This window comes from Zootoca vivipara, chromosome 3, assembly GCF_963506605.1.
Source record: "Zootoca vivipara chromosome 3, rZooViv1.1, whole genome shotgun sequence".
Taxonomy (NCBI): Eukaryota; Metazoa; Chordata; class Lepidosauria; order Squamata; family Lacertidae; genus Zootoca; species Zootoca vivipara.
In genome coordinates this window covers 30,219,579-30,247,402 of record NC_083278.1, presented here as the reverse complement: position 1 = coordinate 30,247,402, position 27,824 = coordinate 30,219,579, and the positions used below count along the sequence as shown (strand labels likewise).

Genomic DNA, 27,824 nt, shown 5'->3' with positions numbered 1-27,824 from the left:
GACCGCTCAACCCGCTTGCGCTCCGCTCATCTTATGCCGCGCGTCTGATCCTAGGCGAAGCAGGAGGGTGCAAAAATAGCCCTTAAGTTCAGCGCTGCCACGTCAACTTGTTTAGTTAGGATCCGCGGGCGCTTCAAGAGGGTGTCGCTTTGCTTTTCCTTTCCTCTGCTTTTTCGTAGTTATTATGAGCTGCTAATCCCCCTCCAAATACGGTAGCTGTTGGAAACTTTTAGGCTCCTCACCGCCCTAGCCCCCGGAGCTGTCGCCAGATGCCGCGGGAGGTTTCGAGCGCAAACTCGGGCGTTGATTCAGAACTCTGCCTCCACACAATTAACTCGGGGTTTCCCCTGGATGTCCCTCGGCCCGCAACCTTAGGATTTCTCTTAAAGGAGAGGAGAGAAAAAGCCGAGCAAGGGATTCCGCGCGTGTTTGCTTGGAAATCAGGAGACCCACCGCGGCGGCCTCATTCCCACGCGCAGCCTATCCGGAGTTAGGCGCGCCTAAACCCACAGAAATCCGCGCTTTTAAACGCGCCTAGCTCTGCATGGGAAGGACGGCAGCCTTACTTGGGAGGAAACCCTATGGACTCGCCTGCACAGAAATATGCACAAACGCGGGCTTGTTGTTGCCAACTGCGCGAATGCAAATATGCGCAGGAGCATAGCCTCAAGGTCAGGCACTGGCGCTGCCCGGCGGCTCTAACCTTCCCCATTCATGCCTTCCCTCCTCCGGCCGAGCGTTCCATTGTCCCTCCCTAACCCTCTTCCCCCCCCAACCCTGCCCCCGTGGCGTCACAACGCCCCTTCTTGCCAGAGCTCTTCCCATTTGTCTCCCGCCGCGATTGTTACGTCACAGTCAGCCCACAATTTAGCCGGAGATCGCGCCCCCTTCCTTTCCCCCCCTCCTTGGCGGTGCCTGAGCGCCGAGGCTCGAACCCGCCCCTTTCCCCCGCCTCTGCAGCGTGACTGAGCCGGCTGGCTGCTGCTTACCGCTATCTCCCCGCCTCCCTTATTTTTTTATTTATTTTTTGGTTTTAATGCTGCCGGGATCTATCGCCACCTTAAAACTGCCTGCTGCTGAGTGCGCGCAAAAAGGTAAGGGATCCGCGCTTGGCCAGCGTTGGCGAGGCTGGGCCTCCGCCGGCTGCGAAGTGGGTGGGGAAGCTGTTGCTTTTCCAGGGCGGATGCTCCCCAGACTCCCATTGCCCTTGTAAGGGGAAAGAGAAGGAAAGAGCGAGAGCGAGAGGGCGCGGGCTCACCTTCCTTTCTGCTCGCGGGGCAGGACCGGGGACTGGGATCTCGCACGCCCTCAGCCCGGGCTGGAATCAGCTGACGGACGCCCTGGGCTTGCCGAGGGGTAGACTCCGAAGTGCTGTCGGCTGGGGAGGATGGAGGGAGCTGGGTGGTGTTTCTAGGCAGTGTTCGTGCAAATGGCAGTGCGCGGGGGGATGTGGTGGGCTGTTGCTATTGATTATGTCCCCGCCGTCCAATCCTACACACACACCGGGGTGGGGTGGGGGGAGAGAGAACCGGTTTAGGGCGGGCCCCCCGATGGCGGCTCCACGTGCATCCTCGCCTTTCGCTTCCCCGTTATTGCTGCGGGCGATCAGCGGAAGAGGCGGCTCCGTCTCGAGTTTGAGAATGTTTCGGGCTCGCGGAGCAACTCCCTGCTAGCCGGTTTCTGCCCAGCAGGGGCAGAGGGAGAGGCAGAGGGAGAGATCGGCAACAAGTGCTGCGAAAGCTCCGCGTTTGTACAAACATCATCCGCCGCTTCTGGCGGGGGAAGGAGGTGCTGGTGTGTGTGCCGGCAGCTGTCACTTTGCAGCCCCGGTCCCGCGTCATCGGAGCAAGCAGGTCTCTTTCCCACCCCGTGCAGGAAAACTCTTGTGGATGCAGGTCGTTGTTCACGTGTGACGAGCGCTCATCTCGCCGCCATGGGAAGCCGTTTCCGGCCGCATGTATCCATGTCGAAAATAGGCGTGCACACTCGGCCTGGGACGGTCTAATTGCACAGAAACGAAATGCTTCCAGGGAATCTGGGGTCTGTGCTGTGTGAAGTGTCCCAATAAACCTAGGTAGCTTGTTTGATCTAGCTTAACTTGGCTTGTGCTGCTCTGGTTTGCCAGAAGCGGCTTTGTCATGCTGGCCACATGACCTGGAAGCTATACGCCGGCTCCCTCGGCCAATAATGCGAGATGAGCGCGCAACCCCAGAGTCGGTCACGACCGGACCTAATGGTCAGGGGTCCTTTAACTTAGTAGAACCCAGGTGGTGTGGTGGGTTAAACCACTGAGCCTAGGGCTTGCTGATCAGAAGGTCGGCGGTTCGAATCCCTGTGACGGGGTGAGCTCCCGTTGCTTGGTCCCAGCTCCTGCCAACCTAGCAGTTCGAAAGCATGTCAAAATGCAAGTACAGTAGATAAATAGGAACTGCTACAGCGGGAAGGTAAACGGCGTTTCCATGTGCTGCTCTGGTTTGCCAGAAGCGGCTTTGTCATGCTGGCCACATGACCTGGAAGCTATACGCCGGCTCCCTCGGCCAATAATGCGAGATGAGCGCGCAACCCCAGAGTTGGTCACGACTGGACCTAATGGTCAGGGGTCCTTTAACTTGGCTGCCGGGGTGCTGCAAGTCCCCTGCCTTGTATTGCGCTGAGCAACGTGTTTCTGGGGCCCTTCTGTGATAAGCAATCTTGGCTAGAAAGGAAGGCTTGCAATGGAAAGTTTGCTCCAGTTTGGCTTTCTGCTCAGGATTCCCACTCGACACTTGGAAGGCTGTGTAGCCTAGTTATGTAGCCAAGTGGCTGATGTCTCCTGCCAACAGCAATCAGTGCAATCCCAAAGGCCCACTTCCTTACAGGAAAACAGTGTGTCCTTCCTCAGGAAGGAGAGACCAGCATTAAAACTACCAGAGAAGAACATGCTTCTTGCCCTTAAACATTTCATTGAGCTCTGCCTTCTAGAGGGTTAGAAAGCACCCCCCCCCATATGATGAGTACTGTAAGTCCAATGAATAATAATTTTTATTTTTATTAATTTTCCCTGGCAACCATCCCTGTTCCTAGGGGAGATTTGGATCCCTTCCATATGACCTGTTTATTGAAGCATTGATTCTTATTTGTTTGCACAAAGTTGCAGGGAGGTGAAACAATGTTGGCACTTCATTCAGCATTCCTTCCCATTTGTTTGAGGGTATAAAAATTCCACTAAGCAATCACACACCCGTGGATCTTCCCATCACTCTTATCACAAAACTGACCTCCCCCACCTTTTTTAAAAAATCTGGATATAGTGCAGTCCCATGCTCTCCCCACCCCCACCCCCATTGTAAGCCCCACTGAACATAGTGAGATTTGGTTCCATGTAAACATGCATAGAGTTGCTTTGTTAAACTGTGAAGGGCAGCCTTCTGCCTTGATGCTACTTTTTATACATCGTTAGAAATTGGAGAACTTTTTAAGTTCAGTTGGAGAACTTTCTATGTTCAGTTTTTGTTGAGCTAGATGGGAACCAATGTTCTTTGGGCAACAGGCTGCTTAAACTGCTTCATTTGTTTTTGGCCCAGTGTTTAGGTGTGCTACACCTAAATAATATAAACTAAGGCTGTAATCTTACGCCTGCTTATCTTTGAGTGATTCCATTTGAACTCCAAAGGGACTTGCTGGTATGCACTGAAGAGTTGGGCAAGCCTGTACTCTGTGCTTCAGAGGAAGGTGTAAAAAACTCTCCCAGCTCACATAACATCGAAACAATTTTTTTAAAAAATCCTCCCAGTAGCACCTTAGAGACCAACTAAGTTTGTCATTGGTATGAGCTTTCGTGTGCGTGCACACTTATCTGCATGCACATGAAAGCTCATACCAATGACAAACTTACGGTAGGTGGTCTCTAAGGTGCTACTAGAAGGATTTTTTAAATTTTGTTTCGACTATGTCAGACCAACACAGCTGCCTACCTGTCACATAACATCATTGCCAATGGCTTTCAATCAAGGATCATTCCTTCTTATCTCAATCAAGGGTGACTTGATTAGACGTAGAGTTTGGAAGCAAAGTTTATCTGTCCCCACAAAAGCAAATGAATGTAGTTGTTTTTATGGAACTCTTCAATCCCACTTGATTGTGGTTCTGTGCCTTGGAAAAGGCAGGGGAAACTCCAGAGCAGCTGAAATAGGAGTTGCTTGTCTCCCCCCCCCACTCTGGGGAATTATGCAAAGCAGCTTGGAATCTTTTGACTAGACAAATGTATTGGTGATAAGGCATCCCTAAGGCAGTGATTTTTTCAATATATATTTTTTTGGCAGGGGGTGGGAGGGAATATGCACTTCTAACTTGAGTCTGATTAGATGTTGGATTTATAAACATTCATCAACTGCCTTTCCTTAGTGCCTAATCATGTTCCTATGTTAGCTGAGAAAGTGGATGGAGCTGAGTTGAAAGTATGCTCTTGAAAACAAAAAGATTCTGTATTGCAGAGATCACCTTTTTGTTGACATGGAAAGGCAACACCATTGCTTAGTCAGCAAGGAGGTTTGATCTTGAGACACAAAATCCTGCCTTCCCAGGGCAAAAATATGCTGAGTACAAAGCACTCAACCGCACCCGGAAGAAGAGAAACAGCAAGGTCTTGCCTGGCAGTCTGATCCTATGGTCCTCCTACACTAGGCCTAGCATCAATGTAACCTTGTTGCTGCTGGCAGAATGCACAAGAATAGCCATAGCAATGAGCCAAGGTAGCAGTAGCAACAGACACATCACAGCGGCTGACAGTTCTGAAGCCCATCCATCAGTCAATGATCTTGCACATGGGCGACTTGATTGAAAGACACCAGTCAGCACATTGGAGTGTGAACTCTGTGATGAGGTCACCCGACCCAAAGCAGCAGTTCTCACTTTTTCCTTGTGGATCAGTTGAAAACTGCTGCAATCTTGGTGTGGAGTACTTAACACACTATTATTTTTGTCCTACAAATCAAAGCATGCACATAACTCTTACATTAATAACTCCTGTTGTTGTTATCTGTCTGTCCCAAGAGACAATGGAGTGTGCCTCTGGTGTGTGTGTGTGAAGTCAAACCTCTGCATTAACAGCCCTGAAGTAACGTCTCCAGGGTGCAAGCCTGGGCAGTGTGTATGGAGGTCCTGGGCTGCCCAGGCAACAAGACTCCCCTCTTGGCCCCTGGCCTGACATGGTCCAAAGCAAAGTATAGTAACAGTCTGAATTTGTGTAGGGTTTACTCCTTAGCCTTTTCTTCTCCTGAAGATATCCCTCAAAGTAGCAGAGGTTTAGGATCAGTTTCCCTTCTCCTAGATGGACTACCTTCCCAAATTGACCTCCATCTGCCCCATAATCTCTGTAACAATATATATTTATACCTTAATAACTGTAGCCTTGCCTTTAACGTACATTTTTCCTAGAGGCACTGTATTATGAAAGTGATTGGCCCTAGCTTAGGGGTCTGGCTAGCCTGTTTTGATAATCTGGCCCTGGTTTAAACAGTCTCCATCTCCATTGCCAGTGGGGTGGGGTGGGGGCAGAAAAGTCAAATGCAGGGTGCAGATATTCTCAACTGTTCTGCAACCTTTCCCCAGCCCCCCCCACATGGAGGGAATGAACCCTCAGTAGGCAATGGACTACAGCTGGAGAACTTCTGCTATAGCACCTTCCTTCTAAGAGGAACCTGTCACTCTGTCATTCCTTCTGGGGAAGGTACAGGAGCTCAGGAAGAAGTGGGCAGTTGTACATAGGAGTATCTGGTTTCTCACTGGTAGCATTCGCTGTACTGCACTCCCTTGAGCTTGGCATGGCACTGCAAGGAGTCTGGGAGAGACATGTTTGCCTGCATGAAAGAATGGGATGCCGGTTTGTCTGTGGTCGGGGATGGGGAGATATGGGTAGCATCAGTAGAGATTAGCTGTAGGTAGGCAGTCCTGTAAGGCTGGCGACGGCATGTTTGCTACCATGTCAGTGCTTATTTATTCTGCGCATCTGCTGTGCTCATCTGGGGGGTTTGTCTGGTTAATATGCACAAGGCTGTTTTGGACTGGACTGGAAGGATTGTGTGAATTACAGATACTCCTTAGAACATTGCAATGCTTTGGAGTGAAGACGAGACACAGCATTTGACAAGTGTGTGTACTAATCTGAGTGATTTGTTTTGCTTTTCCTTCTGTTTGTCTTTGGGGTTGGGAGGGTATATCCCTATTAAGAAGTGTTATAAAACACACCTGCACTTTTCTGCCAGTGCACACAACAAACCCGGCCTCCCTGTGCATGCTGCAGTCTGGCCTGTTATTCATTTGAAAGGAATAGTTGCCGTATTTGCATTGCTGTTGCAAATAAATATTCCTCTTGTGATGTGCGTTGGTTCCAAGCCTTCCTTAGTCTTATTCCCAGGGCTTTTCCATCAGAGGCTGCTTAACTGTTGTCAATGTATCTTCTACGGTGCTGTGTTGCTTTCACTGCTGCTTGCAGTGAGCCTCCCATGGGAGCCTTGAGTTATTGTGAAGGGCGCAGAGTTTGTTTGAATTTCCATCCCACCTCTCTTCCAAGGAGCTCAAGGAGGCAAACGTTGCTCTCCTGCCATCTGCACCACAAGCCTTTGAGGTTGGTTAAACGGAGTCAAAGTTGGTGATCCTTATCATCTCTGAGCCTCATCATGGCTGCTATCGGGGGCTGTAACTTCCAGGTAGCATAACCGAGGGTGAAGGGATTTCTCCATCCTGACTGGCCCTCACACCTGCTAGTAGCTCCTCTCTAAGATTCACAAAACAGCTTTGCCCATGTTTTGAATTTCTCCCACACTACAACATTCAAAAACCTTGCCCTCCAAAATGGCTTAAATAAAAAGTTGGAGGGAGTGTTTAGAGTGTTTAGAATCCTGGTATGTTTGCATGGAGAGTATATGTATGTGTGTGACATATATACAAGTGTGTGTGTGTGTGTGTGTGTGTGTGTGTGTGTGTGTGGACATGGGTGGCACTGTGGTCTAAACCACTGAGCCCCTTGGGCCTGCCAATTGGAAGCTCAGCAGTTCGAATCCATGTGACGGTGAGCTCCTGTTGCTCTGTCCCAGCTTCTGCCAACCTAGCAGTTTGAAAGCATGTGCAAGTACAGTGGTACCTTGGTTTACAACCATAATCCATTCCAGAGGTCTGGTTGTAAACCAAAACAGGTTGTAACCCAAGGTGCGCTTTTGCCAATGGGGCCTGCACTCCAAAATTGGTTGTAATCCAAAAAAAAGGGACACGCACTTCCGGGTTTGACGTGGTTGTAATCCAAAATGGTTGTAATGCAAAACGGTTGTAATCCAAAACAGCTGCAAACCAAGGTACCACTATAGATAATTCGCCTTTGACTGGACTTAACCATCCAGGGGTTCTTTAACTTTTATCTTACCTTTACACACACACACACACGATATTGCTAGCTAGGCTCTTATTGTGCACTTTTATGTGCAATTTTTTGTTGCTTATTGATCTTATTGTGGCCAAGGGCCAGCTGAAGGGCTGTATTCTGCCCCCAGGCCTGAGGTACCCCACCACCACCCCACTCCTTGGAGTGCTTCTACACAGAAATCTTCAAGAGGCTATTTTTGTTGTTAATTTTTTTAAAACATGAATCTAAAACCTATAGTCTCCAAAGCGTTTGTGTGCATTACAGGCACCTATAAACTTCAGCACAAAAAGAACAGAACTTTAGAAGAGGCAATTTAAGCACTTATTGATCCCCAAGCAGAACAGGAAGTGAACAAGAGGCAATTGTACTACAAATGGGCATTCTGGCCAATGTGGGCTTTTAAGTTCCCATTACACACCCCACAGCCTCGCATGTCAAGGTTCCTGGTGCCATTTTGGAAGTGGCCCTTAGAATCGCTGCAGGAGGGATACTGAACGAAGGGAGAACTAAGCTCCTCTCCCTTCCGGCTGCTAAGGATGCAGGAAGCTGGCAATAGCAATGCCTCAGGTAGCTGATATTGCTTTTAATGTGTTTTTGTTTTGCTTTTTTTTTTAAAGCAATACTTAAAAATGGTCCAGTGCTGAGAGCAAGATGCAAATATGTTTTTAAATCTACATCAGCAACAGAATTGTGTTTCGTAGTTCTGAAGGTGCGAGAGGGAAGCAGAAGCAAAGATGGATAATAAAGGCAGGAAATGGGAGGGAGGAAAGGAAGTGGAGGCCTTAATTGGTGTTAAATGGTTGCCAGAGAAGCAACAGACTTAAATGGGTTTTTTTTTAAATATAGCAGGGTTATGTTTACTACCTTTACAGGAGGTTCTTGGAGAATTTGATGCCTGAGGCAGGAAATTCAAATGCTTTTTTTTTTTTTTTGCATATTAGTAAAAATATAACGACTATTTTGCTGCCTTTTTACATGGAACCCCACAGTGTAATCTTCTTCAGATGGGCTGCCTTCCCTGGAAGCTGCTTCTGGGGTAAAGGCAGCACCTCAAGCTGCTCACTAGGGCAGGCGAGTGCCGTCATGTTACGCCACTTATGAAAGAATTGCAGTGCTTGCCAGTAAGCTGCCAGGCGAAGGTAGTGGCACCAGAAACCTGAAAGGTTGTCTCACTCCTTATATACCCAACGGATCACTCTGCTCTGCAGCATCCTGTAGAGTCCACACCACTAGATTTGCAGGAGGCCCTGCGATGTAGGCACGGGGCCTTTACTGTGGTGGCACCTTCCCCGCAGAACTCCCTGCTATTACATATCTAGTAGGCACCATCTCCATTGTTTGTTTCTGGTGCCTATTGAATACCTTTCCTTTTCAACCACCCTTTTGAGGGAATTTTTTTTTTTTATCCCAGTCTCTACCCGATTTGGATTTGAAATGGTTTTTGTAGTTTACGGTCATAGAACCATAGACTTGGGTTGGATCATCTAGTCCAGGCATCCCCAAACTTCGGCCCTCCAGATGTTTTGTACTACAGTTCCCATCATCCCTGACCACTGGTTCTGTTAGCGAGGGATCATGGGAGTTGTAGGCCAAAACATCTGGAGGGCCACAGTTTGGGGATGCCTGATCTAGTCCAACCCTCTGCAATTTAGGAATATGCAGCTGTCCCTGACGGGGATCGAACCTGCAACCTTGGCGTTCTCAGCACCACACTTTTGTCAGCACCGCGTTAAATCCTTTCCTAGGATGTGGTCCAGAAATGAAAGGGAAGATAGAGAGAAGGTCCCCCGGGGCTTTTGCTCAAAGTGGAGAGACTCTTCTTCCTTGAGGACAGTGATGGGCGATCTTCCCTTTGCTTGGGAATATTGGGTGAACAAAGAGCTAAAAACCTACCTTTCCTGGCTGGAATCTGTTGGATCCTTGGGATCTTTTTTCCGAGAGGAGGAAGTCGGGAAGCTTCTCCTAGTTTTATAATGTTGGTGCGTACATGCTGATGGGGTTGTGTGCATATGCCATAACAGATTGCTCCCTTGGAATTATAGTTTCTTTCAAACACAAAACACCTTTGCCAAGCACACAAGGCTCCTGGGAGCACGAAAGGGTTTCAGGTCTTGATGGGGCAGGGCAAGAAGCAATTGCACTAATTGATTCAATTCAAGATGCTCTCCAAACAACAGGAGACAAGTATCCTGGTTGTGACTTCGAGTAATGTTTGAGTAAAGGATTGATATGATAGAATTCTTGCTCCTCCTAACCAGTTTTGAAGCATGAAGAATCATTATGTTGTCAGCCAGAAAAGAACGTTGGTGGGGATTACGGTATATTCTCTTTAGAAGACATTTAACCATTATGTGCTGGACAAACTTGTACTATGAACCAAGTAATTACAAAGTTAAGGTTACCAGTTTTTTTTCCCAATGAATCTGGGGACACTTTTCAACTTCAATGGATTTTGTATGGGCACTGATTTGTAAATCCGGGGACTGTCCCCAGGAAACAGGGACGTCTGGTAACCTTATACAAAGTGCATTAGGAGCAAGACAGGATGATTCCATGAATTTTTATTTGATCAGTTAATTTAGGCAGGGAAATCTAAGCCTTTCCTTGGAGCTGGTCTTTCAGAGCTTGGGGGGAGTTTATTGCAAAGATGCTACTAGTATTGCTAAGCCTGTTAAAAAGGAGGCTCACCCTTCTCTCTCTTGCTTTTGCCCTTCCTTGCAGCTGCCCATGGTGTGGTTTCTCTACACTAGTCTTTCCGTTAGCATTCACCTCTTTGATCCAGCTTGTGCTACTAGAGGGAGGGGAGCTCTCATGCAGAACAACTTTTGGTTTTCTGGTAAGCTGTAAAGCCGCTGTTACAGGAAAGGATAGGTGTAAGTTGATCAGGGAGAAGTGTTCCAATGACATCACACAAGATGGTTGCCTTTTTTTTCACAGGAAACCACCGTGTGGACCGCAAAGCAGCCGCCCTGCATTATTTTCTTGCCTCCATTCTCCCCCCCCCATCATCTGCTTAAAAATAAGATGTGGATGTTTTCCCTCCTTAATTGTGCCTCTGTAATGCAAGCCTGGCATTTGTGTTTCCATGTTTTTATTCTTTTTAAAAGCCGCCCACTTGCAAGTACTGTAGGCCTGGGAATTTGCATACCTCATCTAAACCAGAATAAAAGCTACGGCCGAAAAATAATAATCCCACTCTACTCCATGCCTGTTGTGGAGTAACGCTGTAAGACAAACCTCTAACTGTAATTAATTCTACTTGTTGGAATGCAAGCAGGGTTTTCTTAACCTTTCTCCCCTGTTTTTGGAGATTAAAATAAGACTGGAATAATTAGAGAACTCTGAGGTTGGAACGGACCTTGGACACTGTCTTTTCTGAACTCTATGCTCTGTGCAGTACCGCTCTGGAGCAAATAAATAAGGCTTGGTTTACTTTTGCATCCATCTTCATTCTTACTTGTGTCCGTGAGAAACCTCGGCTGTCCTTTATTATAACTCAGCTAAGCAATTAATAGCCTCACCTGCTGCTGGACAGGCTGTGTCCCTTGAGACTGCAGTAGGTTGGGGTCGAAAATGAGAATGGATCCTTTTTGCCAACAATTGAAATGTGGGTTGAGAGTGGGTTGAGAGAACAGTGGGTTCTAGTGTAGCCTTCTCTGACATGCTAATTTTCCATTTGTTTGGTTTTGGCACAAGGCAACGGCAGAGGAAGCCGCTCAGGTGCCTGGGGCGGGGTGCCCAGGGGTGGGCGCACTGCAGGGCCTCTGGAGTCTGCCTGCCTCCCCCCACTCAGCTGCCCTACAGCTGGGGGGGAGGGAGCCTGTGGACCGTTTGGACAGCACGGAGTCTGTGCACGCCCAAGCCACTGTGTCTCTCCCAGGAGAGATGCATGGCTCTGGTGCACTGCAGGCCCCCTGGTGAGTTCCACCCGCCATTTGTCACCCCCCTCAGTGGTGAGACCCGGGGGCCCCGCACCACAGCCACTGCACCCCCTTCCTCCGCCCCTGGCACAAGTGAGCATTGCAACCCTTAAATCTTTGCACTGTCAATTTCCCGTGGTTCCGTCCAATACCAGAGGCATTTCTTGATGTTGCTGATCACATGCTTCTCCTGTCTGCTGTGAATGTGTGTTCACTGAACTGTTTGGTTCGGCGGAAAGATGCACTTTGGCCAGAGAGATTTCTAGTTCACTTCCATCATCAATCCACAGAAATGGCTAGATTTCAGGCTCTTGTGCCTCCTTCCGTTGACCTTTTTGTTGAGCATTTATCCTGATTCACTGGCATAAAGCTTACCCCGATCTTATACAGTGGTATCTTGGTCCTCAAACTTAATTCCGGAAGTCCATTCCAAAGCCAAAGCGTTCCAAAACCAAGGCACGCTTTCCCATAGAAAGTAATGCAAAACGCATTAATCCGTTCCAGGCTTTTAAAAACAAGCCCTAAAACAGCAACTTAACACAAATTTTGCTATCTAACGAGACCATTGATCCATTAAAATGAAAGCAAGAAACAATGTACTGCAGTCACACAATCAATCCATCAGTAGCTGAACTGGGTTCCACACAGTCACACAGAAAAAGAGCCGCAAAAACAAAACGCAAAATAAATAGCAAAAATAGACAGACCTCAGGGTAACGCTCAAAACGGAAGTGTGGCACTCAAATCGGAAGCGCAACACTCAAAATGGAGCTCGTTCGGCTTCCGAAAAATCTTCGCAAACCGGAACACTTACTTCTGGGTTTGCAGTGTTTGGGTCCCAAGGCATTTGAGAACTAAGGTACCACTGTATGATGATATCGCCGAGCCTGCCTTAGGAGTTGTTAGCTGGGAGGTTATATATAGCATTCGTCCTGATTACTTTTTGCAGCAGCTATGCTTCCTACCGTATCAAGAAGTCATTGTCCCACACTTTTTAGTGCATTTCCCTGCAATTTCCCTGCAATGGTCACTGTTTCGGAGAAGGGACCAATCTGGAGGTGATTATTTATTTTACTAACCCTATATAATCCTTGTTATACAACTCAGATTGTTTTCCCCCGCTGTAAAACAAGTGCAGTCTTGACCTCCCTCGGGAAGTGGAGGCAGTGAATTGCTTTGTGTGCTAAAGGTCATGACAAATCGTGGACCTTTCTGTTAACAGCAGCCCCAAAGGTTAGGGCACTTTGATAGCTACCACCATTGCAAGCTAAATTTGTGGCTTGTAGCCATATTTGTTTAGAAATCTTCTCCATACATTTTCTGTGGTCTATGCCCACATCCAGCTCAATCCACAAAGAACTATCAGTATGGTGGGTGAATTGTTGTGAGTGTTCATACCAATGAGACTCTTGCAACACTACTTCTTAAAACTTTACCTCTCCTTTGTTCTCCATTGCCTTTCTAAGAATAAAAGATAATGTCTTGAAATCCAGTCCAACAGACAGAGTTAATCTACAGTCTTAGTTAGCAGTGCTGTTAATAACGGGAATAAAACTTTGCCTTTTTAATCTGGTTCCTATCGATTTCTCTGCTTCCCGTTACTGGTGTGCTGTGTTAAGTGCAGGGGGACATCAAAATAGTCTCTTCTATAATTATCTGCAAAATCTATACTTTAGTCCCAGAGTTACTCTGTAAAGCAGTGAGCTGACGTAAGTTTAAAGGAGCTGAAAATCCTAAACATGGGTGAGAGTGTGGCAAGTAGAGATGGGTGAATGCGCCCATTTCAGTTCCTTGCAGTTTCTAATTTTTCCAAACTTTCTCCACATTTCCACACCTGTTTGTACTCACCCGCTTTCAGGAGCGAATTTATTCTCATATACACACACGTGTGTGTGTGTGCAGTTTGGCTTAATTAAACCCATTTTTGCGAAGCATTTTCCTCCAACATAATGCATTTTTCTATGTTGATTTCTTGATTGTATGCATTTTACTCTGGTATGTTTGTTCTTGTAAGCATCAGTTGTTTGGAGGAACTACCCAGCAAAATTCAGGGAAGTGCGAATTTTAAAGGATAGCTGTGTTTCAGTTCATGTTTTGTTTTGGGGAAGTGTGACTTGGGGCCTTTTCCCACGTAACTATGTAAAGTGGTATAGTTGCTGGGGGGGGGCTTGGATGGGGAGGGGGCATTCTGGCACACGGCATCCTCATTATTTAGCTAAAATTCCACAATAATGTACTCGGGAAAAACGGCTTTCCCCTCCCTTCTACTGTGAAAAACGTGGCATTTGTGAAAGATCTGCAATGGATCCACAATGTTTCCCTTTGCGTGGCATGTGTGCAAGCACCATCCTAGTCTTGGTGGGGAGGGAGGGAGGGTGGGGTCGGCGCATGTGGTTTGAGGCATCTGTTTTGCACCACTTCCTTTGGACAGATGCAAGCTGTCAGTTTGTGAGCTCAGTTCGGAAGAGAGAGATGGCAGGTAGAGGCGATGGTGCCAGTGACAGCAGTCATTAGCTGCAGACAAAATTTAATCACAGTAACCAGGTTTCCCCAGAGCTCAGGCAGATACACAATTCCCCTTCTAATCTCCTGATCTCTGACAGTACAGTGGTACCTCTACTTATGAATAGCTCTACTTACAAATACAGGTAGGTAGCCGTGTTGGTCTGGGTCGAAGTAAAAAAAAAATAATCCTTCAGTAGCACCTTAAAGACCAACTAAGTTTTTATTTTGGTATGAGCTTTCATGTGCATGCACACTTCTTCAGATACACTGAAATAGGAGTCCCCAGGCACTTATGTGGAGAAGGGGTGGGGAGGGGGTGGGTGGGGAGGGGGTATCACTCAGAAGGGTGGTGGAAGTGGGTGATTGACTGACTGATAGCTGTTGATGGCTGAAAACGACTGCAAATGGTTTTGCATGAAAAAGCAAGGGTTGAGATGGCTGAAGATCGCTTTATCATGTATAATGAAATAAGAATCCAAAGACAGCTACAAAAGAATTTCAGAAATAGACTGGAAAGAGAAGTTGCTAAATTACAACTTATCACCAAGCTCAAAACCATGGAGGGACCTGGTTTGAACAGAGACATTGGATTCTTATCTCATTATACATGATAAAGCGATCTTCAGCCATCTCAACCCTTGCTTTTTCATGCAAAACCATTTGCAGTCGTTTTCAGCCATCAACACTATCAGTCAGTCAATCACCCACTTCCACCACCCTTCTGAGTGATACCCCCTCCCCACCCCTCCCCCTCCCCACCCCTTGTCCACATAAGTGCCTGGGGACTCCTATTTCAGTGTATCTGAAGAAGTGTGCATGCACATGAAAGCTCATACCAAAATAAAAACTTAGTTGGTCTTTAAGGTGCTACTGAAGGATTTTTTTTATTTTACTTCTACTTACAAATGTTTCTACTTATGAACGGAGCTCTGTCCGCCATCTTGGATGTGGTTTAGATAGGATTTTTTTCTACTAACGAATTTTTAGATAGGGTTGCTTCGACTTACAAATTTTTTCTCCCAATGCATTCCTATGGGATTCGACGTACAATTTTTTTTCGACTTACGAATGTGCGTTCAGAACGCATTAAATTCGTAAGTAGAGGTACCACTGTATTAGAATTCTGGAATATTAGGCATTAAACACCCCCCACCCACCCCCCAAATATGTTTTCCCCAGTGCATGCGAATAACTCTGACATTTACTTGCTGGAGGAACACAAAGATATTTAAGGGGCATGGAACGTTTCTCATTTCGGGCACAAGCCGCCATTCATGCAGAAAGGAAAACCCCGACCAGTCATCAGAAAAGTTGTGCAGGCAGAGCAAAAGTTTTGGTACCCAGATAGGACAGATGAAGCATTAAAACTGGAAAACTCGTGGGCTGGTTGTTTCTTGGTTTATAAAGAACTGCCTCTTTGTGCCCCTTCAACCGGGGAAATGTCCTCCAATCAGCTGGTTAGCATCAACTCTGCCCACACTACAGGCCTGCTCAGCAATTTGTGCTTCCTGGCACTAAACCCAGCCTACATTGTGAGGGAGGGTTTGCTTTATTTTTCAAATGTGAGAGGGAGGAATCTCATCACCCACATCATGGCCACCATTCTCTCCTGGCTATCGTAAAATCTATATCCTATTTGTGGTTGTATCAACCCATAGTTACCTTTCCCCCAGAAACTCAGAATTTGTCTAGCCTCTGATTTAACTTCCCCCTCTCAGAACTACTGTAGTCTTGCTTCTTCTTTAATGGCCGATGAGTGGCTGTAGTTAAACGCTGAAAAGTTCTTCTGCTTCCACCAGCCCTCACTCCAAGGCTGAATCCTGAATTTCCAAACTTGGCATGTTTAGAACATGAGCTTCCTCAATAAGTAGCTGAGTATATAACTAACGTATACCACTGGCACACATTTTCAAGATAAATTAGCGCTGATTCATATTGTTTTAAAGACTGTGGGTATATGGACATTCTATAAATTAGCCTGTGAGTGGACTGCTTAGTCAAGAGGATAATGGGAAAATCCGTGTTGGAATGTAGTCTTCTTGCTCCCTTAATCATTTTAATGATCTTGCTGTCTTTATAAATATCGGCATCAACAGTGCATGTAAAATTATTTCTCATTAGAAGTGAGGGTTGAATGTGAAGCGTTTATTTATTTCAGGCATCCCCAAACTGTGGCCCTCCAGATGTTTTGGGCTACAGCTCCCATGATCCCTAGCTAACAGGACCAGTGGTCGGGGGAAGATGGGAATTGTAGTTCAAAACATCTGGAGGGCCAAAGTTTGGGGATGCCTGATTTATTTATTATCGAATATTATTTATTTATTATCGAAGGCATTGCTCCTAGAGTCTCCTGCAATAACAGATCGAAATACAACAAGGGTGCACAGGCTGGCGATATCCTGGGTGTTTTTACTTCAGAATAAATGTGGATGTGAACTATCCAGGCAAACGATGCCAAGTTGATGGTGATGAGCGTGAGTGATCCTGAGATTTTCTTACCTCATATTCCCACTTATCTATGGAACCCTTGTATCCTGGCTGAAGTATCTGTATGATGCAAAGGATTTTGAGACATTCTAGAGCAGTGGTTTTCATCCTTTCTGTGTTGGGGGGGGGGGGCTTTTACATGAACCATGTTTGCACAATTGTCTCTCTGCTTAATAAGCCAAGATATGAACAAGCCTTTTGCTCACACACATACACAGCCTCTTTGTTTTGCCATCCATGTGAGTTGCAGTTAAACTAGGATTCATCTTAGCTTCCTAGTTCATCTGAACTAGGGATCTATGGTTGCCAGCTTTGGAACAAGCCAGGGTATTTATCCCTGGCTTGGAGTTTGTTTAATAGTCTGGCTTGTTATGAAGCTGGTAACCATAGTTTCCTTATTTCACATGAAATGGGAAACTCTGGTTAATTAGTGGCTTCCTGGTTTAATTGTGTGAAGGCAAGAACAAAGGGCTGCATGTGTTGGGGAATGAGCCCTTCATATCTAGCCTTATTAAGTCAAGACATAATTGTCCAAACTGATTCATTAAGCCAATAAACTCCAGGTTGTGTTCTATTGAAAGCCCACTGGCGGAGCTATGGAAACAAATAATGTCTGCCACTGCGTTGCAGATAATTTTGGTGCATATTGTAGGGCACACAATCCAATTGGGGCGAGGCAGTTTAGAACACACTCAACACTTTCATATTCCCAGACATTGCAGAGGAAGACAAATAATGTCGAAAAGCTTCTCTGGAGAAAAGCTTGTCTGTCATTCCTGATCTCATGGCCAAACTTGCAGAGAACCCCAGATTTCTTCTGAATGCAATCTAGAAACAACTGTGATTGGGTCTTGCACTCCTGCTGCCCAAACAGAGAATACATCTAATGTTCTCTTCCCTTCCTGCATAATGCACAGAAAGATTGTAATGATGGACAAAGCTGTTCTCTTCTAGCAGTTTGTTAGCTGTTTGTTCGCTGGCATGGCCTTCACTCATCCCCTGCTTTCCCCATTTCCTGTTCTCTCTGGGCAAAGCTAGACATGTCACAATTCATGCAACCAACAAGTGTGCCAGTGGATTGTGGTTTTCAAGAACAGTAAATAGCAGATAAGGGTCACCTATCTGGATCAGGGTCAGAGCAGGAAACAAAGGTTTAAAGCCCCCCCCCCATCTTATCGGCATGGTCCTGATCCAATAGCTCCTCCATCAACTGCTATTTTCTCTATAAAAGGAAGATTTGTGCACTTGCTAATTGTGTGAAGGGAGCCATGACTAGTGTGGCTTTCTGTCAACATGGATTTGTCAAGTTTAGCCCTTGGAGAAAGGCACAGGAAAGCCTAGTACTGCTAGATACCATTTTTTCGGAGGAAGAGTCTGGCCTAAGTCAAGCAAGCCAGTCCCATCCTGGACCAAAGTTTGCCTTCCTTTCTTCCCCTATAGCAGATTTTGCTGCCTGGGCAGCTCTGCAAACAAGAGTACTTCCTGTGAGTGAACTTTTTGATGGCTGTTCCCCTCCCTCTCTCCTTTTTTCTTTTTTTAACCGGATTACAGTAACTGGCCACCCACATTAATCTTAGATTGTTCATTTATGTTTAATCCTGTTTACTAGAGCAGAGACCCTCGGTTGACCTTTGCACTCAATTTACTTCATATGAGCAGCAGAGTTGGGAACCCTTGAATTTTCACTTCAATGTCTGATATGAGTGGCCTCGTTCCTTTGGCCCAGTATTAAATATTTGTGCCACTTACCGATTTTTGATCCTCACGGAGGTTTGCAAAAGATAAAAAATACTAAAGAAGTAAGAAAGCAAAGATAAAAAAACAAAGATCCAGAGTGGTAAAAGAGGAAAAGCAAAGCAACAGAATTTAACTTTGAACGGGATTTGAAGAGACCTGACTAACAATCACGGGTTTAGCATGGTGTCAGAAAAAGGTGAGTTGGCTTCAGGTGCGCCTTCCTGGGGAAGGAATATGAAGGGCAACTGAAAGACCTCTACCTGGGAGGTCCTCTGCCTACTCTCTGAGGGCAGGGCACTTGGGCAAAGTTAATCCTGGCACATGGCCAGTTTGGTTTGGATAACAGACTGCAATCCTTCAGGTATCCAAATCCCAAATTGTAAAAGGGCTTTAAAGGTACACACCAGCACTTTTGACTCGAGGTGGGAATTGGTCACCTGTGAATGTTTATTTAGGACTGGAGAATGGTGTTCATATCAGCTGCTCCAAGTTAGTTCCAAACACAACTGCAAAGTATATTGCAGTCTCCAAAGGCAGGCCTGAGTAGACCGCTTTGCATTGGGTTGCCGGACTCAACAGAGGACAGGACTTCTGTGCCTTTAATTGCCCTGCTCTCTTTTGAGCCTGGAAACCTTAAAGGGAAACCAGCAGAGTGCAGACCCTTTGCTTGGAAACTAAACAAAGGGTCTGCTGGTTTCTCTTTAAGGTTTCCAGACTCAAAAGAGAGCAGGGCAATTAAAGGCACAGAAGTCCTGTCCTCTATTTAGAGTCTGGCAACCCTAGCTTTGCAGTATGCTAAAAACTGGTGTGCACCTGTGGATTGTTTTGTTCCGCATTTTTACTTTAGTGCCACTTGGGATACTTTTGGGCATATGCTACTGTGAAGCTTTAACAGCCGCGTTTGTGTCTTCTTGCAGTTGTTAGATGTGTAGTGACTTTAAACAGGGGTGCAATATTGCTCATGTTCATAGCACAAACATATCGCTTCCTGCTTTGCAGTACTCTTACTCAGTTTTCACTATGCATTTTACTTCAGAGTATCTTGTTGGAAATCCAGAGAACTAATCTATAGTCTTAAGGATGGTGCCATAGCTGCAAATGTTGTTGATATAAATCCAGCAGTTGGCTATTCCACTGGGTAGTTCTGGCCAAGTCATGTGACCAAATGGGATTCTCAAAGCACATCCAAATGCCAATCATGCAATAAGTAATTTATTTGAGCTTTGGCGCTGTGACACATGACAGCCCAATCAGGTTGGCTGTATGGTCAGCTGAAGCACACATTCTTTTTCCTCAGAGGAAAAGCATAGTATTGATAATTCAGTTAACGTGGACTGGCCCCGAGCTCATTGCCTTTAATTGCTTGCTTTTGAATATGCATATGGCTCTTCATTAAAACCACCTCATGCGCATTAGATGGAGACTCTCAAAAACACCCTTTTCAGGATAGAATTCAGGTATGGGTTTTGCACTTATTACATATGGAAATTGTGTACAGTATCTGTTTTTATTTTATATTTTATTTTATTTATTGGCGTTCCCAGGTTCTCTCAATAGGAGTTCCAGAGGTGTCCTGTGTGAGTGAAAAGACACTTCTGCAAGGAAGCCTCATCAATTTCTTCCCATTTCCCTTCCCAGTTGCAACACCCTTTGCCCCAACCCACCCTGTTCCAGAGGGTCCTCAAGTCTCTGTAATGGCTTTGGGGGGGGGCATAGGAGACTATAGTGTTGCTGACAGAGAACCAGGAAAACATTTCTACTAGTTGTTCTCTGGATCTAGCCCATGGCGATTGTATTCATTATAATAGAATCATGGAATTATAGGCTTCGAAGGGGCCACAAGGATTGTCTCATCCAAAACCCCTGCGATGCAGGAATCTTTTGCCCAGTGTGGGGCTTGAACCCACAACCCTGAGATTAAGAGTCTTGTGCTTCTTCCCAGCAGCCAAGCAAATTAAGCGTGGGCTTTCCAGCTGCTATCCCAATCCCAGCTACTAGCTATACCTGTGCTGGCCTAGCTGGAGAAATGGAACCATCTCTCTTTTCTTTTGGGACAGTTACTCTCTGAAGAACAAGTAACACCCCAAGCCCGAGTGTTAACACGAAGGACAAATCTGGTGAAATTAAGCAGAGCTGATTTTGCCTTGAATTATTCAGGGAAGACAGAGCTGGGCGGCACAATTCTTCTTTCCTTTTGCTTACAGGAACTCTGCATTTCCTCTTGCTCAGACGCAGTGGCCTCTTTTGATCACGCCTGTCAAGAGTGTTTCTCCTGCTGTGCTTCCCTCTAACCAGGCTTCATTTCTGTAGGCATGCTGAAACGTTGATTTCTTATGACAGATGCTACTTCAATGTTGTTGCCTCCCCCCTCCTCCTTCTCCTTAAAAGTGAGTTTAAAGCCTGGGAATTTAAGAAAATGGTACCCTTGGGCGAGCAATCCCAGTTTTCCTGTTAATAGTTATGTTTTTGTGCCATACTGTTTTCAAGCATAAAGGTAAAGGGACTCCTGACAGTTAAGTCCAGTCCTGAACGACTCTGGGGTTGTGGCGCTCATCTTGCTTTACAGGTCGAGGGAGCTGGGGTTTGTCCACTTCCACAGACAGTTTTTCTGGGTCATGTGACCAGCATGACTAAGCCGCTTCTGGCAAACCAGGACAGCGCACGGAAACACTGTTTACCTCCCCCCCCCCCCCCCGGAGCAGTGCCTATTTATCTTCTTGCACTGCATGCTTTCGAACTGGTAGGTTGGCAGGAGCTGGGACTGAACAATGGGAGCTCACCCCATCACAGGACTTCGAACCACTGACCTTCCGATCGACACAAATGTGGGCTTCATCCTGCACTGCCGCTGTCTTCAGAAGAAATACTTTTGGGGGGGTGGTTGATAAACCACCTTGTTTGCTGACTTTGAGCAAAGGTAGTAATTGAATGGGTAGCATTGTCTTCTTCCCTATTTTTTTGTCAGGGGAAGGGGAAAGCTTTAACATAAGAGAGATCAATCTACCATACAGGGAGGGCAGTACTTGAACCTACCTGCGACAACACCTAAGATGACAATAAAAGTCCAAATTGTAGTACAGTGGTACCTTGGTTCTCAAACACCTTGGTACTCAAACAGCTTGGAACCCAAACACTGCAAACCCAGAAGTAAGTGTTCCGGTTTGTGAACTTTTTTCAGAAGCTAAACATGCTCCGTTTTGTGTGTTACACTTCCGATTTGAGTGCCACGCTGAGGTGTCTGTTTTTGTTATTTATTTTGCGTTTTTGTTTTTGCAGCTCTTTTTTTGTTTTTGTGACTGTGTGAAACTACTAAGTTCAGTTGATTGTGTGACTGCAGTGCATTGTTTCTTGCTTTCGTTTTATGGATCAATGGTCTCGTTAGACAGTAAAATTCATGTTCAATCGCTGTTTTGTGGGTTGTTTTTAAAAGTCTGGAACGGATAAATCCGTTTTGCGTTACTTTCTGTGGGAAAGCGTGCCTTGGCTTTGGAACACTTTGGTTTTGGAACGGATTAGGTTTGAGAACCAAGGTACTACTGTAGAGCATACAGATACAATCCCAGCTTTGTGCAGACCTAACCTTCTGATTTCAGTGGTTTTCTCCTTGCATAAGTCTGCCTCCCTTCTCCAACCTGGTGCTCTGCAGATGCTGTTGGACTAGGGTTGTCATCATCCCAGGCCACCCCTGATGGGATTTGGAGGGCAGCAGGTTGGGAAAGCTGCTTCTCTTGTAGCTCTGTCAATGGGTTGCATGCCAGATCCGTGTGGCAGGACCAACGGCAAAGTCCCTTTCCAAGCAAAGAGGCAATGCCTGCTTAAAAAGAAACCCTGTAAGTCAGTCCCACCCACCCCCACCCCACTGGTTATTTCTGACACACAAGTTTGCTTGAAGTGGCATCGGACTGAACCTTAAGGAAGCAGCTCCATTCTTTGGAAGGAAAGGCTTAATTGGGCCATGATAGCCTCATGCAGACATTCCTTGTGGATTAGAGCTGAGCAACGTAACGATATGTCATCCAAAAGTGGTCTGAAGTCCACATTGTGGTAATGCTTTTATAATATTTAGTGATATATTCTGAATCATCATGTGTATGTGTGTGCTATGTAAAAAAATATATCAAGATGTGGGAACAACTGTGAAGCCGGTCGTCACTTTTCTCATGATTCCTGCCACCCTCGTTGCTCAGTACTATAAAATAATACAGTGGTACCTTGGTTTTCGAACATAATCGTTCCGGAAGACTGTTCTAGTTCCGAAATGTTCAAAAACCGGAAACTTGGTACGGAAGCCTCAATACAGAAAACTCAATTTGGAAGTCACATGGCATGTTCGACTTCCGAGGTGCGTTCGAAAACCAAAGCATTTACTTCTGGGTTTATGGCGTCTGAAAACTGAAATGTTTGTCAGTGGAGACATTCGAAAACAGAGGTACCACTATAGTTGTAACAGTATGTTAAAGGTAAGTAAAAATGTCTCAATTTTAGACCCCTAAGTAGTGGCAGTTGCCAGTTCGCCTCTACATAGTTCCATCCTTATTTCAGACATCATAATATATCAGTATATTGTGATGTTTAGCTGGTGATATACAGTGGTACCTCTAGTTGCGGACACAATCCGTTCTGGGGTGCCGTTCGCACCCCAAAAGGTCCACAACTAGAGTGGCGCTTCTGTGCAAGTGTGAAGTGCGCAGAACGCTTTTGTGCACGTGCGTGTGGCGAAACCCAGAAGTATACACTTCCGGGTTTCCCGGGTTCGCAAGCCGAAAAGACGCAACATGAACCTAACACAACACGAGGTATGACTGTACCACAATGGTGAAATCCAGACATCGCTCAACCCTACTGTGGATGAAAGCTATGCATGGGGAAGGGGCTAGTGGAAGCATGTTTGCTGGTCCACCGCAGCATTCTGCAAGGCAGTGGTTTCCCCTGCAAATATGCATCATAGCAGAAAGCCTATGCATGAGGAGCAGTGGATATGTCTTATGGAGACATCGAAGCCAACAGCATGCAGGCATCTTGGGGACATGACCAGTGAAATTGGAAACAGGACCAGCAGCACACTCCCATTGACCCCTTCTTCTGCATGGAGGATGCCCCAGTAGGATTTCTTTCTAGTGCCATTCGTGAATGGGTGATAGGAACACTACATATGAGCTCATAGAACTGCAATGCAATATTCAGAATTTTGAAATGGTATTGCTCTTTTTGCAGTGGATCAAAAAAAAACAAAACCCTCTTAGAATGGATCACAACTAGTTTAAAATACCACCCCTACCCACCCCCCACCCCGGTTCTGCATAGATTGCGTATATCCCCAAATATTGCGTTTATTGCAATATTTAACAGTCTCCTGACACCAAGTGTCATTCATTTCTGCTAATCTGTACTCAGAACTGGCGGCATAAATGGCCCGTGGGCCTTAAGCGAACAGTAAATCACAAATAAAAAATATGTGTGGCTTTCTGTGGCTTTCCCTAGGACGTCAAATGAAATAAAAACATAAGCGAGTCATTTGAGACAGCTATATCAAAACACCTGTTTGGCTCAGATACTTATCAGATAAGTTGTGTAAGCCTGTTCTCCGAAGCCTTCATCCAGAGAACTTCCTCTTGGCAATATAACTTCCTTATGTACATGCCATGCACATTGATATTGCCACCCAGCAGAACCACTGAAGGTCAGTTTTGAACGATCACATTTGCAAAATGTCAGTGGCTGGCAATTCCTTTTTAAAAGTGTGAGCATGCCAAAGGGCTTTGAGCCATTTTTTTTTTAGCATGCATTTAGAACAGTGATGGTGGATGCTTCTTGGGACTGCTGGGGTGGAAGTCTGGACAGCCCAGTGGTAGGTGGAATCAGAGCCAATGGCAAGCAGAGCCATCTAGAATTCTAGTCTTGTCCCCATCCTTCTGCCTACGAAGTCCTAGAAGGGCAACATTGAGACTAAGGAGGACTCAAAAGGCAGGAAGTGCCACCTACTACTTCCTGGTTGGAATTAGGAATGTGGCTGAGGCCAAGATTGGTGAAGCAATACTTCATTCACCCTAACGGATCAACCTCTACTGCTTTGGAGACAGCCCTCTGTGTGAAGGGCTGTCCACTCCACTTTCAAGATAAAGAATCCTAAGTAGGAAGAGCAGAGACCCTGGAGTTCATAGAATCATTAAGTTGGAAGGGACCCAAAGGGTCATCCAATCTAACCCCCATGCAGTGCAGGAATCCTTTCCCAACATGGGGCTCGAACCCACGACCCTGAGATTAAGAGTCTCATGCTCTACCGACTGGGGTTAATATTTGGGCAGCAGCTCATGTAGAGTGCCCATAGCTCACCTGGTCACAGCTTTCCCCACTGTCGTGAGGTAAACATTTCTGTTTACAACACAATAAGTACTTTTGAAAATTGTATATGTACAATTAACATACTAGCATTTCACAGAAATCTTTGTTCTTGTTTGGTGTTTGTATTAACCCTTTCGCTGTGGTGCATGAGTGACCCTCAGACCACGCTTAATTTGTGCACTATTTCATTTGGCTTCCACTGTAATGCCTGGTTTAATTGTAAGAATAAAAAAAGACCACGACGTGTAAAGGTATTTCAAAACCGGCCCCAAGTTTGTTTTTCTTTGTAATATTCTGAAAAACATTGTAATCTAACTGAAATATACCGTAAATATTAGCATTAGGAACCTGCTCTGCCACAGATAAATCAACCTTGAAGCAACTCTAGTTTTGCAGCCGGTGGTTTCGAAGTGTAACTATTCTCTCCCGGGCTCCATTGCTCCTTTTGTAGAAAGGATGAGATTCCTTCCCCAGTTTTTCATTCTTTCCACATTTGCATCTGTGCCATCTACTACTTCACTCTCATTTCTTGTGACTCCAGACTTGCTCCATGTTATGTTTCATGCCTATACACACATAGTCTTGCAAAAGCGAATTTGTGTGCTAAAACAGCCAATTGGCACATCCTGAAAATTCAAGTCAGGAGCTTCTGCTTAACGCCATTCCCAGGCATTCTTAAACAGTCCACAGAGGGTCAGTGCTCATTAGCCCCTCTCTCTCCACCCACCAATTCAGCCTTCCCCACATTTAACAGAAAGGTCTTGAGGGGATTTGTAAGCACCTTTTGATTACAACGCAGGAAGGTCAGTGTGGAGTGGGCAGGGCTGGTGCAACCCCTTTGCACAGAGGGTTTAAGAATGCCTTGGCGGGGTGGGTGGGTCCTACATTAGGGAGAGCCTGAAGTGCCAGGTGTGAATGAATGCCTGGGAAAACAACCCAATATTCAAAATGGATGCTTATATATGCCATGCTAGGATGCTCTTGTAACTTGTTAAGTGTAGAGCAGGGGTCAGCAAACTATTTTAGCAGGGGGCTGGTCCACTGTCCCTGAGACCTTGTGGGGGACCAGACTATATTTTTTGGGGGGAGGGGAGAATGAATGGATTCCTACGCCCCACAAATAACCCAGAGATGCATTTCAAATAAAAGCACACATTCTACTCATGTAAAAACACACTGATTCCCGGACTGTCCGTGGGCCGGATTTAGAAGGCGATTGGGCTGGATCCGACCCCCAGGCCTTAGTTTGCCTACCCATGTTGTAGAGGTAGAACAGAATGCCAAAATCCAGATCCCTGGAATTCTTGAAACCAGTCATGCAGTCATGAGAACAATGTTCTTCAAACTGGACTTGGACATCTTTCTCTCTGTCTCTGCCTTCAAGGGCTTGTGCAATGTCCTACTTTTGCCACCTTGTTTCCGCGTTCTGGTTGATGTATTTCTATTACCTTGGGTACTAAGCGTTCTTTGTATTTGGCAACTACCCTTAGCCTCTCCTTCAGGCCTTCGATATCTATCACATAGAAAGCATTGTCCTTACCAAGAGGCTGAAATGTAAGATAATGTCAGGAGCTGGATGACAAATAATACTCAGTTGTCTTTGTTTGTTGGGTGTGCTTTTTTAAGGGGGGGGATGGGAGGCTGGGGGTCAAGGGAAGGAGAGAAACTTCTTATTCCCCACCCCCACCCCGGGAACTTTGCGGATTGCCCATTCCATCAAATAAAATTTATTATTTGGAAGGTAAGTTAGATTGCTAGCACGTGGAAATAAATATTCTGGGATTGCAAGGCGAGAGAGGGAGAGACAGTGCTTTTGGGAGTGATTTGTAGCCAGCCAACAGTAGGAAGAAAAACACTTACAGGTACACTTCACCCCCTCTTGAACTCTTGGGGTCAAATTTCTTGCTCATTTAGAAATGTAGATCCAAGCTCCCACAATGCTCTTCTGCTTATAATATTCTCAGTTTGATATTACAACTATTAAAAAAAAGGGAAATTACACAGAAGCACTGGTGTACTCTTGGGTGGGTTACACACACACACACACACACACACACACACACACACACCCCTCTAAGATGGAAGAAAGCAAAACTCTTCACCTGACTCTACTGGAAATTATTGACTGCACTTTTTTTTTTTAACAGCAGAAGTGCACAGTTAATGCTGTTATAGAGGATTTTGTTTCCTTAATCCGGGCCTGCACAACGTTCAGCCTGTGGGCAATTGCAGGGCTTTCCCTGAGTGTCTGCTGCTGGGGGGGGGCGCCTTTAATTATCCATTGTTTGCAGCCACCTATTCCTGAGCTCCTTTGTGTGTTTGTGTGGCCCCTCTTCAAACCCAAAGCTTCCCAGTGCTCATTCGGTGCCCATTTGTTTTACGCACCACTTGTGCAAGGTTTATGCGCAAGTTTTATGCCCAGTTGTGTTTTAGCACAAGGAAGGGTCAGAAGGCCATGCCACAAAAGCAACAGCAGGGAAGGAAGCTCCCTTGCACAACCCACCTCCTTGGTTTCCTCCTTGCTGAGGGTGGAAGTAAAAGCAGCCAAGGAGGAGAAGGGCTGTATGGAAGGCTTGAAAGTTTGCTTGCTTGGTTTGCTCGCCTGTCTTCCTCTTGCCAGACCAGCTCAGGTACAACTGCACATTCTCCTTTGGGCAGAACCTGCAACAACTGGAAGAGTTTCAGGTAGGGGTGTGTGAGAGAGATAGGGAGGAGGATGACAAGGGATCTAAATCAAGCAATTCAGTTTTATTTTCTAGTATACCTCCTTAAGCCCAGTGTAGCCAGCATAGTGCACTCCAGATGTTGAAAGACTAGGGTTCCGTTCATTCCAGACAGTTGGCCATGCTGGCCGGGGTGGATGAAAGTTGGCGAACAGCAACATCTGGACGGCTTCATGTTAGCTACCACTGCTTGGAAGCTTAGAACTGTTTTAAAATATCTTTTAGGTGGGGGGGGGGTCTTAAGAGCTAAAGGTGACATAATATGAAAGTCCTGCTCCCCTCTTTCAAGCATCTGCACCCCTTTGTTTATTTTGATTGACATAGCAGTGCTACCGAAGGAAATGTGTAACTTTTCCTACTTGCTGCTCTAAATCTGTGGCCTCCTCCTCCTTATCATCATCATCATCATCATCATCATCATCCATCATCATCATCATCATATTCTAGGAGGGCATATGATAGTTTGGGACAGGGCTTTTTCTCAGCCGGAGCTCAGCTTTGGAAGACACCATTGCCATTCTAAGAGAACAAGGGAGAGGTTCGTGGTGAGCTCTGGCACCTCATTTTCTAGAAAAATAGCACTGGTTTGGTCATGTGATTTAGATCAGAAAAGCAGCATTTGTAGCAAAGGGTTAAATCCTCCATCCCCTCGCATCCCCACTGTTCCAATCAAAATTAACCACCCCCTACTGCTTTGCTCTGTATACAGTCGTA

General features: G+C 45.9%; 1 protein-coding gene across 1 annotated transcript in view; it reads left to right on the top strand.

Annotated features, from left to right (window-relative positions):
* The first annotated feature begins 928 nt into the window (after positions 1-928).
* The window catches only part of ELOVL5 (ELOVL fatty acid elongase 5), a 61,832-nt gene continuing 34,936 nt past the window's right edge, over positions 929-27,824 (top strand). The window contains exon 1 of the mRNA XM_035109795.2: positions 929-1,094. Coding sequence (XP_034965686.1) covers positions 1,037-1,094 — 58 coding nt within the window. The 5' untranslated portion in view covers positions 929-1,036. The remainder of the gene's footprint in view (positions 1,095-27,824) is intronic.